General features: G+C 54.7%; 3 protein-coding genes across 3 annotated transcripts; all 3 read right to left on the bottom strand.

The window, feature by feature from the left end:
• Positions 1-811: 811 nt before the first annotated feature.
• CCMA1212_001011 (uncharacterized protein) lies at positions 812-1009 on the bottom strand (the record flags this gene model as incomplete). The annotated part of the gene is made up of 1 exon (XM_073698451.1): positions 812-1009. One exon carries the CDS (start codon positions 1007-1009, stop codon positions 812-814), a length of 198 nt encoding a protein of 65 aa, XP_073563030.1.
• Positions 1010-1689: 680 nt separating this feature from the next.
• Positions 1690-1956, bottom strand: CCMA1212_001010 (uncharacterized protein; the record flags this gene model as incomplete). The annotated part of the gene is made up of 1 exon (XM_073698450.1): positions 1690-1956. One exon carries the CDS (start codon positions 1954-1956, stop codon positions 1690-1692), a length of 267 nt encoding a protein of 88 aa, XP_073562780.1.
• A 3395-nt stretch (positions 1957-5351) lies between these two features.
• On the bottom strand, positions 5352-9833 carry CCMA1212_001009 (Dual specificity protein kinase pom1; the record flags this gene model as incomplete). Its single annotated transcript, XM_073698449.1, has 3 exons — positions 5352-6446; positions 6515-9575; positions 9775-9833. 3 exons carry the CDS (start codon positions 9831-9833, stop codon positions 5352-5354), a joined length of 4215 nt encoding a protein of 1404 aa, XP_073563543.1.
• Positions 9834-11959: the final 2126 nt, after the last annotated feature.

Raw genomic sequence — 11959 nt, 5'->3', positions numbered from 1 at the left:
CACGGGAGGCGATGATACGGTCGACTCAAGACTCATACATCACACGCGAGGCATATGAGCAATCGCCGTTTCGGTCACCTGCGAATGAGGCAAGCCTTGATGGTCGGTGGTGTCAAGGACGATACCCTTACCATGAGAGCCGCCACGCTTGCATTTCGAAGTACGGCCTGGGTCGCTCGGTGTAATTGCACGGTACGCTCTACACCCTGTAAAACAACGAAGTTGAGATCTATCGTATCACTGCTGACAAGCGATCGTACAACGGTCGCACGGGTGACGAGGTTGGCTCTGAGTTGATTCCAGGGTCCCCCGTAAGGTTGATGCCAAATATAGGAACCGTACTACTGTAGATCGCCTGCTGGGTTCAACCCAAGGCCTTGGTATCGCTACCCTCCCTTCCGTCTCATCTCCCACTCTGGCTCCTACCTTAATCTTTGCTCCCAGTCCCGGTTTGCTGGGGCCTGTCCTCTACTCGAAACGCGCCTCTCCTTACATGGTCTCCCATCTGATACTGCCTCTGACGCTCTCACACTGTCCGCTTGGTGTAGCTCCCTGCAAACCGGCACGTTCTAATGCTGCTAGCGGGCAATAGAGGGTAAAAATAGGTATCTGTCTGCTTGACAATGCATGAAAGAAAAAGGTGATACTAACGACGTCGACTAGGAGAAGACGAGCTTTGCAGTGACGAGTGAATTGAGTAACTGAAGGCAACTTGATTATGGATTGGAGAAGGGGGGGGGGAAGGGTGAGGAAAGCAGCTTGAGAACCGCTCTGAGCTCATGGTACGCTGTGAGGTACGCTATCGCCGCTCTTAACAGCTCCTGGTTCTCCTGGCGGCCATCATCTCTGCACTAGAATTCATGTCTCGGGAACGAATTTTAGGGTCGATGGAGTGGAACCAGCCAGGCCGGATGAGCTGGGGCCCGATAACTGTCAGCCAGCCACAGCTGCTGCCATACCGTTGATCAGACCAGGCGTTTAAGCGACAGACGCGCTCCCGGCTGTCCATTGGCGGGGAAGTCGGAGGGAGCTTGACTCGTTCAAGGCCTGGACGGCCGAATTCTGTCGGGCAAGGCAGTATGCTCAAGCGTCGGCGCAAGCATCAACCGGGACGCGGGCCGCCCAGACAGATGGAGCATAGAGCCAGAAGGTGAGCCGCTGAGACTGACCGTGTCCGGCTCTGGCCATGGCCCTCATGGTACGAATATCGATGCTCGACGTCTGTGGGTTTCACCGGGGGGTGTTCACCGCCGTCTTGGCCCTACAGCGAGCATCACCTGTTTTCAGCCGCTGCACGATGCTCGCCGTGACAAGGACAAGACGGCCATCTGCCTCCAGCGCCGTTTGGATTCACGTTGACCTCTCAAAAAAGAAGCGCATATGACCTCACGGAATCCATCACCCGTCACCTTGCTATTCGCACTTATCGGTGACTAACCCTGCTCCCGGAGCTGTCCGCGCGTGACCGGTGTCAACTGGGGTTAGTGGTGCGGCGTCATCACCTTGATGCCCGCTTCGTTGCGCCCCCTGCCGTGCTACCAGAGACCCTACGGAGAGGTATCCAAGCGCGGTTCTATCATATTCTGCGCGTTGCCATAATACCTTATGGTGAGGACTGCTGCACACGCCTCTCATGAATCAATCGTCCTCTTTGACGAGCGCAGCAGCATTAGCGAGCATCAGCGGTGACTAGCAAATCCGGCCGTCGACGCCCCATATTCGCTGCGCCTCTCTCTGTGGCTTGCTGGATATGGTTCCGCTTCTGCAACCACCCCGGTCGCCGTCCATGTCCGTATCCGGTATCCGCACCGGAGACGCCGGACACGCCAAAGCAGAACGGCGACGAAACAGAACGGCGGGATCGTCGAGTCGTTCGTGACGTCTCTCGCGGGCTCCGGGGCTGGTGAGCACAGAGGATGAATGACTCGATGCTTCCAGCTGGAGGATGGATTCCATGACGCCGTCCGTCTGTGCAGTCTTCGCCGAGAGAGCTCGCGAATCGTCACATGAGCCCAGGACGAAGCAGAATGGCCCAGTTTCCAAAGCATCACCTTCGCTCGGCATGATATTACTGCGGGATTCGCTTGCATTAGAAACTTGATGCTCCCCAACCTCAAGGCGCTAGGCAGCCGTTGGTCTCCGCATCCACCGAGGGCGCTGACAATTCCTCCCACACCGAGTTGCAGTCCGCTGAGGAAGATTCGACGCCATTGAGCATTTGTAACATGGAGTTCGACTTCCGCCGTCATCGTTTGTCAGCAATCTGCTCGCCATCCCTGCCCACCGGCAGCCTGCTGCTCCTCCGGCTCTCGACATCCATCTGGGTTCGATACCTTGGCCTCTCGCGCCTGAAGCTTGCGGTACGGAGGAGTATGTGCATACATACAGCTCTACGTGCTCATTGCCGGCGCTCACGCCCCGGCGGTCCCCTGCAGCAGCAGCAGACCACGACCCGCTATCCCGCATCACTGGATTTCTTCTACACACCCCCCATGGCTTCTCCTACTCATCCCATGTCGATGCCCTAGCAGATCCATGGCTTTTTTAGGGACGAATGAGCCTCATGCTGTCACGAAAGTTAGCCCCCAATCTGGCTTGGGCTCAGTTTTGTCCTGTTCTTGCTGTTGTCATGCTGGCCATGTTCCCAGTCAAGCGACCCAAGTGCCGCCCTTGCTAAACCCGCGGCTGAGCTTCCGCAGCCCAGCATCGAGCAATGATGCCTGCAACGGTGGTGCATCAGTCTGTATCGAGTCCCAGATGATGGAATTTGGGATTTTAGCTCCCGGGCTCGATCATTCTCTCAACTGGCATTATTCTTCCGGGCGCCTAACCTGGCCAAACAGGCAGCGTCCCGTCACACACCACACGCCCCCCTCCCCCCATGTTTGCGGGTTTGTTTTACGCCTTACACAAGGACGTTTGAAACATTCTATTCTCTGCATACGTCGAAGCCATCTCCACCGTCTCGACCGAGTCACCAGAGGCCATTCCCCAAGACGGCGATAACTTGGCCAGACCTTTTTTTTAGGCCCTCGATTCTCGTCGCCCAAAGTGGCCCGCCGGCGCGCCGTTCCTTGAGCTAGATCGGCCATATGCAAAGCTTGGCTTGGTCTTATTACAAACTTCCGCGATCCATCGTCTTGCATTTGCTGCACGCATGCAGCTCTGGCGGGAAAGGGAAGGGGGGAGGCCTCATACCGAGCGCACACAACGATTGTCTAGACTCCATTCAGACTCACGATGCCCTCAGCTGCAGTTCAGCTTGTTAGAGATTGCGCGCCTGACTTTGCATCTGCACATGTCTACTCGTCAACGCACAACTAGGCACGAACCCTCCAATTACTTGTTTCCCCACCAATTGTCATCTTCGCTAAAGCATGCAACTTCTACAGAAGTGCTTTGGCTTGCTAGACACACGATGATTGCAACCCGGTGCTACGCTGCTGCTTATCACGTCCCATGCTCGGGTGCGCGCATCACATACGGCATACACCCTTTCCCCATATTGTTTCTCCATGCCCGTTTCCCCCCTTGTTTGGAAGCTATCCTCACCATTCTAGGCTGTCGCATTGTAAACACTCCACACCTGATGTTTGCCTTGCGGAACTGCTTCTCCCCGGTTCTAGGCTTCTCCCAAGGGACCTTGGCTTTAGAGCCTTGGGCACGTCTGATTGGCCTTCTTTGGTGTATGCATGTAATCCTATACTCAACAAGCAACCAGAAAGAGTCATACGGCGAGTTTCACGTTGGTTACCTATTCGCAGGTGACTACTTGTCCTTTGATCTCTGAACCTTTTCAAATGGCATCTTTTTTTCTCCTGCCAGCATGCAGACATGGGATTGATTTACTATGATGGAGAGCAATTGAAGATCAGGCAAGGTAAACTAAATTGACAGCATTCTCGGATTCCAGCTTTTTTCGAAGAAGGAAGATTGAATGATGGCGACGGTTCTGTCGTAGGCGAGGTAGCCTATCCGAATCAGCAAATGGACCAACTCGGACGTGAAATGTAGTTTGCTTTGACAAGCCTTGAGGGGGAGACTTCTTCTTCTTCTCTATCTCTTCTTCCGTCTGTTTCAAGCGTTCTGTCTCGATACACGATACATGTAAAACGTCGCAACATCATGTCGTAGCTCAAGAAAGAAAAAAAACTTCGAAACGTAAAAGTACCAGGGCGCAACCTAGACAAAAAGCACCAAGACACCCAGATAAAGAAAGAAACAGAACTCAACAAAGAACGGGAGTGTGAGCGCAAAAACATATAAACACGCAAACACACAGCCACACACACAAAGAGAGAGAGAGAGAGAGAGAGAGAGAGAGAGAGAGAGAGAGAGAGACAGAAGCAGATCTTCAAAAGAAAAAAGCGAACAAAAAAAGAATCGCGCTACAAAGGAACAAAAGACCAGAGTAAAATAAAATATCCAGCCGATATCACATAAACATACAATCAATGTTTGTAATACTACCAAATTTTACGCCCCGAGCGAAAAAACACACACACACACACACACACACACCTTCTCAGTTGGCCTTGGATTCTTTCAGTCGTTTCGTCTTGTTATTTAAGGGAGAAAAAAAAAGGTCGGGTGCAAGTGTATAACAATGCCACCTCCTTTCAAAATGTAGTTGAACAAGGAAAGAAGGAGAAAGAAGAAAACAAGTAGAACTAAAAAGAAGTATCGTCAAAAAGGACAGAATAAGAAGCCACAACGGGTAACATGAAAATTCGGGAGAAACCTTTTTGAAACATCTCGCAAAGAGAGGCAACCAAGATTCCTTGAACAAGAAGAAAGAGAAAGGCAGAGACGGAGAAATGGAAAGAAAAAAAAGACTATACATGTGTAAACGATGATCGCTAGTCTAGACAGGGACATGCTTTCTCTTCTTCTTCTTTCTTCACCCCCCTTCTTCCTCTCCATCTTGCTAATACACTTTCCTCAACCGAATCTAGTGAGCCACCAAAGCCCCAACAGTCCTCTCCCATCTCCAGCGTGTGTCATCAATCCCCGGTTCTCCCCTCTCCTTCGTTTCGTAATGTGAAGAAAAAGCAAAAAAACACAACTCCTAGCATGGGAAGCTTCAAGACCGGGACTTGTGGCTCGTCTGCTTGACCGGAAGACCAGTGGAATGTGCGTCTCGTCTCGTCCAACCCCGACGCAAAGAAACACGAAAATAGAAGATAGAAGAAAATGAAAAATAGTAAGAAAAAAATCAAGCCGGCGAATAACCAATGAGTCATGGTGATCATCAAAGTAAAATGCGAATGACCCTCTTAAACTCCCAATATGTTGTTGTTCGTACACACGCGTTTTATATGTCCTTCCCTCGAGTCTCTTGAAACGCTGTCCTAAGCTCGTCGACTCATGGCTGCGGTGGCGCCCGCGGCAGCGATATCCCGGGTTCCGCTCACGATCCGGCCCGCAGCCCGCGGCAGGCTGCTGGTGCTTGATGGGCCAGCCAAGCCCGTGAACCCCTGGTGCATGGCCCCGGCACTCGTGCGCCTGTTCAAGCTTGCTGTCGTGGCGCCCGTGGCTCCAGACGCTCTACGCATGGAGCCAGAGGCTGCCTTGCCGGGGCTGGCGCCCAAGCCGGGCTTGGTCGAGGTGCCGGGCGGATCAGGCAGAGGACGAGACACTGATATCGTGTTGTGGCGCTTCACGGGGGATGACTCCCGCATCGGCAAGCGGGGAATAGGGGTTGGCGTCTTGACTCCCGTGATGAATTCGTGCCGGACGGCCTCCTCAGGTTTCAGTCGCCGGTCAGGGTCCCATCTGAGACACCGCGCGACGAAATCGAGGAACGCCTCGTCATCACACTTCAACACCTGCTGCAGAGTCTTGGACGAGGGGCGCCGTCTGCGGCCCTTGGACGAGACTGTCAGTCGTGGCTTGCCCATGGAGTCGAAGAAGAGCTTCTTCCTCGTGCTCTTCTCGATGAGGTGCTTCTCAGGGGGGCCGAAAACCTCCATGATGCAGGCTAACTGTTCCTGCTCGTTTTCACCAGGGAAGATGGGGACACCGGTGTACAGCTCGGCGAGAATGCAGCCCACACTCCACATGTCAATCGGCAGGCCATAGGTCATGCCCAAAATCACCTCGGGTGACCGGTAGAATCGCGACTGGATGTAGGTGTAGACCTTTTCGCTCTCGAAACAGCTGGAACCGAAGTCGATGACCTTGATTTCGGCGTGAAGCGGGTGGCGTAGCAGAATGTTCTCTGGCTTAAGATCGCAGTGGATGACCTTCTTCTGCTTGAGGATGATCAGAGAACTGAGAATCTGCTTGGTGAAGCGCCGGATGATTCGCAGAGAGAATCCCCTGAAGGAGTGGGCCTTGATGAACTCGTAGAGGTTCATGTCCAATAGTTCCGTAGAGATGCAAAGGTGGCCACGGAAGTAGAAGCTCTGGGTGAAATTGACCATGCTGTGTTTGTTATGAGGATCCTGTGAAATGTCAGTTAGCCAAGGCGATGCGTAGTCGAGGTGCGTAGTCGAGAATTCCATTTACTCACCCACTCGCGCAGCTTTTGAAGGATATTAACCTCAACCAGAGCTTGCTGATGAAATCGTTTCTTGTTTCTGATAATCTTGACGGCAACGAGAACCCCGAGCTTGTGGTCGATGCATCGAACGACCTGGCCAAAGCTTCCTTTTCCAAGAACATCAATGACTTCGTACCGATACGCAAGGTGATCGCCAATGACAATCGAATAGTCTCCGCGCTCATCATCATAGCCAAAGTTCGGAGCGTCCGACGACAGGTCGCCCACAACCTTGTTGGCGTTCTGCGTGCCGCAGAAGTAGATGTCGTTGTAGTCAATAATTTCACCACGTTCGTAAATGTTGAGCATGGCGATCCGAATTGCCTCGTGGGGCCCAACTCTCTCCTTGGGCGAAGCCCTCTTCTTCAGGGCGTCGAGAGTCCTGGCTGCGATTTCCGTTTCCTTACGCCGAGAACCCAATTTGCGCATTTCTTCTTCCGCAATGAGATCGTCCTTGTCCATATCAGCGACGTACGAGCTTGAACTGGGCACACTTGAGGACGTCTTCGGCCTCATGAGCTTGGCCATGACCGACGGGTTGCGAGCTCCTGGCATCGTAGCAGGGTCAGCAACGGTGGCGTCCTTCTTGGCGGTCCACGGATCACTCTTGGTCCGATCGTGCGAAACGTAAGCGCTGTTCATGTTGCCAACGGAGCTCTTCCTTCTCTTGGATTCCGAGCGCCCCTGGGGGACAGCTGCGCTGGGGCCGGAAAGCTTCGCGGTCGGGAGAGAGTTCGTCGTGGCGGATGCGGGTATGCGAGGAGGCCCGGTGCTATCCTGATTACCCTGCGCTCTGTCTACGACATCCTGCGGGGGGACAATGGCTCCCTTCGAGTTGCCCTTCTTCCAAGACAAGCTAAGCTTCCTTCGCAAATTACTCATCGAAGAAGGTGTTTGTGGCTGATCAGCAGGTTGAGCCGGCGGAGGAGACTTGGGCACAGGCTTGTCTGTATTGGGAGGCCGGGGGCCAGCAGGCTTTTGGTGAACCTTGTCTTCGAACAGTGATCGGTTGACATTGGTGGTGTGCTCGGAGCCGGTCTTGGAACGCTTCAAGTATCCTTGCGCGCCGTTGTCCTTCTTCGGGAAAGAAGACGATCCGAAGGGCGACATGCTTGGCTTTGGTATCAGATCCTTAAAGACCAGCGAGGAATCCGAGGATGAGCTCGTCGCGTCCGGCGGGCTCGGGGTTCTGCGGTGAGTTCGGTGCGTCGAAGTGCTGCTTCTGATGGGCGGCAACGGCTCCAAGGTCTCGTCATAGCGCGTCTTTGCAAAGAAGGAACTCTTCGAGGCAGTCATGGGCGTTGTCGGTGTTTTGGGAAGCTGTCGCGAGGCGGGCGGGCTCATGGGTCGCTCCGCGGTACGGTTCTCCTGCAGCGCGGCCACTTTGGCTGCAGTCGGTATGCTCAAGGGACCAAGATTCAGCGGCGGCAATCGCAGGGGCTCCAGACTCTTCTTGACCTGCGTGTTCTTCTTCTCTTCCGTCCTTGCCACGGGAGGCGCGTGTGTCGTTGACTTGAGACTCGATTTACGCTGCAGTTTAACGGTTTCCACAGCAGTCGGCGCCTGCGCGCTCGCGGTAGGGTTGTGGCTGTTCAGGTTGATCGTGATGCTGTCGAGAGCGCCGAGGCTGGATTTCTTCTTGGCCATGGAGTACATGTCGGTCGGGGCGTCCTTTGGCGATTCGTATGCTTTGGGAATTGCTGGAACGGGAGGGACATCTTCCTCGTCGCCCGAGGGCACTGAGCCGTGAGCAGTGGTATGTTTTGGCGCGGGTAGTCGAGATGTAGAGGATGACTGAGGCAGGCGCGGTTGTAGGGAGCCAGTCGACGTTCTGACAGTGTTGAAGCTGATGGTAGAGCCGACGGAAAGACCAGAGCTGTACGATTTCCTGCTGATATCTGGCGTCGTCCGAGACGACGATGGCGTGGCCGAGGCCTTCCTCGGAATCATCGATGGCGATCTTGAGGCGGCTCGCGTCTCTGATGACACAGGAGGGCCAGACGCAGCACTTGAAACTTGGTTTAAGCTCATGGATTGCGGCATCATGGACATGCGCTTCATTCGTCTGGTGTCGGTAGGACTGATGGTTCTTGCGCCAAGTCCGGTTGCGTGAGAGGCATGCCCCGTAGGCATGGCGGATGCGCGTCGTTGAGAGGAGGAAGGCGTCAATCCCTTGCTTGCTAGACGTGGTGATTTGGGAGCAGCCTGGTGATGCTCCGAGGCGAGAGAGGAAGTAGAGGAACCGGCCAGAATGTTTGCCTGGCTCAGCATAGGGGTGGGCTGCACCGATTTCGCCTTGACGCTCCTGGCACTGGTGGCAAACGTGCGGTTGGTGTCCGAGCCTATATCGAGGGAGGTCCTGGTCACATCGCTGGACCTCTCTGAGAAGAGGCTCGGGCGTCGTTTCGAGGAGCTCCGCGTCAGCGTTTCCGCGTCGGCGACGACGCCAGGGCCAATCGATTTGCGAGGGGGCTTCGCGGAAAGGTTGGAGCCAGAGACGGGAGGATACTGGCTCTGTCGGCGAGTGCGCAGTCCAATAGTGGCCGTGGAGGCGTCGATGGAGCCGGACGTTGTCGAGATGGACGAGGCACTGTTCTGTCTCGACGCGCTTGGCCTGTGGAGGATGGATCCCGATCTCGAGGTTCGCGTGGAGGCCGAGACGCCCACGCGTGTGGCACCGCCATTGGCGGCCGGCTTGTCGGACAGCCTCCTGTCGGACATGCTTAACGAGGATTCAACGTCACTCGCTGACGCTGCTGGAGATGGATACTTGTTCCGCCGCGGCTCACTGTTGCCAGAAGCCGCGGACTCGATGCTGGTGTGGAGGTCGTCGAAGCTCACAGAGGGTAGAAAATCGTAAGAGCCGGTGGTGTTGATTGCTTGTTCTGTCTGGCTCGCCTGTCCATTTCGGCCGTAGGAAAAATGCGAGCGGTTGTTGGATGATGTGGTGCTGAGCATTGGAGAGTTGGAGACCGAGCTGTTGCTCCTCGAGGATGCCGTCGGTACGCGGCTGGATGATCTGGTGTAGGTTCTGCGTTGCCGGGGCATCAGGTTAGCACCACTTCTTCTCTGCCTCTTCTTCGTCCAGCCCTTTCGTAACCTCCCCAAATGAGGCTGATTGGGATGGTATTCAACAGAGCCCTCCTCCTTCTTTCTCTTGTTTCTCTTTCTCTTTTTCTTTCCTTTTTTTTTTTCGTCTCTTGGCCTTCGACGGGAGTTCGAAATCTTACAGGCGAGGGGACGTGTTTGCTGGTCGAGGCCCAGCAGGCGCCTTGTGCTTGAGGGTCATAGAGAGCGAAGCGTCGCGAGGTTGAAGCGGACGATGGAGGTGCGCGGCAGCGGCTTGCGTCTGGCACGCAGATTTCGCACACGCTCACGCACACGATGAGGGTCGAGGTCGCTGGAAGCGTCACAGCCTCAGTCCGGTCAGGGAGCTGAGAGCGTCTGAACGGCTACCTCATTCCGACCCGGCACTTGGTCTGCGGTGAAGGCGGTGGGCTGCGAGGCGAGCGCGGGTCTGGTTGAAGCTTGCGCTGGGCTGTCGAGACGCCGACGGCAGCCTGCCTCGAGGGACTGTCTTGGATTGCCGACGATGCGTGAGGCGAGAGGGTTGGTTCGAGGTTGGAAAAAAACGAAAGGGGCGGCTTGAGGAGCAACAAGCGTCCAGGTTCGTTGTTTTGCGAGCATCGGGGGTTGCACGCTTTCGGTCCAGGTCGTCCAGCGGGCTTTGAGGCGCCGGGGCCAGCCTGACCTGGGCCAGCTTGGGGGGGTGCTTGGGGCTGCTACGGCACTGGCCACAGCACCTTCTGGCACCTAGGAACGCTCGAGCTACTGCCGCACTAGCCCCGAGGGCCGCTGGTTGCTGGTTGCTGGCTGCCGCTAGAAGGTCGGTCAGGCCCATGGGGGGGGCGCCCTGAGTCGCGGCACCTTGGGCTGGTGGCCACTTGGCGGCTGGTGCTGGCGAGGTTGCGGTACCTGGTGGTGTGGAGCACGCGTGAGGACTTGGGCGGCAACGGGGCTGCAGCGGGAGGGGAAGAGGCGGGCGGCGAGGTACCGGTACCTGCTTTTTTACACGAGGACGGTTCAATGTTGTCTTCGTTTCGATGACCAGATCATGCCAGCTGGGATCACATCTGCCTGGAGGTACCTTGGGCGCATGTATCGTGGCAAGGCGGCGCAGGCCCAAGTGCTTCCGTACAGCCGTACTCATGACGAGGTGCCCATCGATGGGTGTACATTGGCTTGTCGTACATGTCTTCACGGCTTCGTCCATCATTCTGATCTTCAATTCTTGTTTCGCTCAATGTCCGAGACACAACAGACCGATATGACGAGACTGCGCGGGTTGATTGATGCATGTCTCGATTAATTAGACGCTGATTTATACGGGGGATTGCCTACTTCAGGTCCATCCATGCCAAATGCTACATACCGGGAAGTCGAGCATCAACAACTCCATTCTGTAAAATGAGGAGTATGAAACATCAAATCTTTTTTGTCAATTTCAGCTCCTATCCCTCTCACTCCCGTCTGCCATACATGCTTGGCCAATGCCTGACTAATCGTTCCCTTGTCCCGATTGTTTTGACTCTTCAATTGGTGTTACCCCGTCAATTTCTTTGCACCATGAACTGGTCGCCCTAAGCTTGTCAAGGTTCGAGAACAAGCAAAGGTTAAACGAACGATCCAATCACGACCGTTGCTCCCACTAATTGCCCTATTCCAGGCCATGTCTTTTCTGAGACTTCTTTCCTTCTTTCTTCTTTTGTTGTTCTTTCAGCCCCCTTGACCTTCTTGATTGTATGCGAATGATGAACGAAAGCGGATACAGCCTCAATCCGGCATCCAACTTGCTTAAGCGCCCGCCTTACGGATCCATATCAAGAACACATACAATCAGAAGGCAACAAAACAAGCCCATGGACGAGCGTCATCCCTCGGTGGCGTTGAATATAGACCACACACAAGAAGAGAGAAACAAAAGGAGAGTGTCCGGTTTCTTCCTCCTTCATCCTGCTCGCCTTTTATCTCGCCTATCATTTACCCATTCCCCACACTCCAACCCCTCCATGTAAAAGCAGATTCTGCCACCAAGAAATTCATACAGCTATTATTACGCCTATCGTGAGATCGAAGAGTCAATGCTAATGTGAGATAATAGACAGAAAAGCCATGCCTCGCAGGCTGTATGTGCCATCTCGCTTCTGCTCTGTTTCTGCACCTCGGCTCCCGTTTGTCTGCTGTCCGCATCATCACGCGCAGGTCATGCGGTTCACCACCGTGGTCCGTTACCTATTTGTCACTGTCCTCCTGCAGAATGGCGCACATCCGTCTGGCCGACTCAGGTGCGTCCACGTATTGCCATGCATTTTGAAGAAGCGGTTCAGCGCCTATTGCATGTTGGACAGGCAACAT

Source organism: Trichoderma ghanense (assembly GCF_004382785.1).
Source record: "Trichoderma ghanense strain CCMA-1212 chromosome Unknown scaffold_0, whole genome shotgun sequence".
Taxonomy (NCBI): Eukaryota; Fungi; Ascomycota; class Sordariomycetes; order Hypocreales; family Hypocreaceae; genus Trichoderma; species Trichoderma ghanense.
This window is presented reverse-complemented; position numbering and strand designations above follow the sequence as displayed.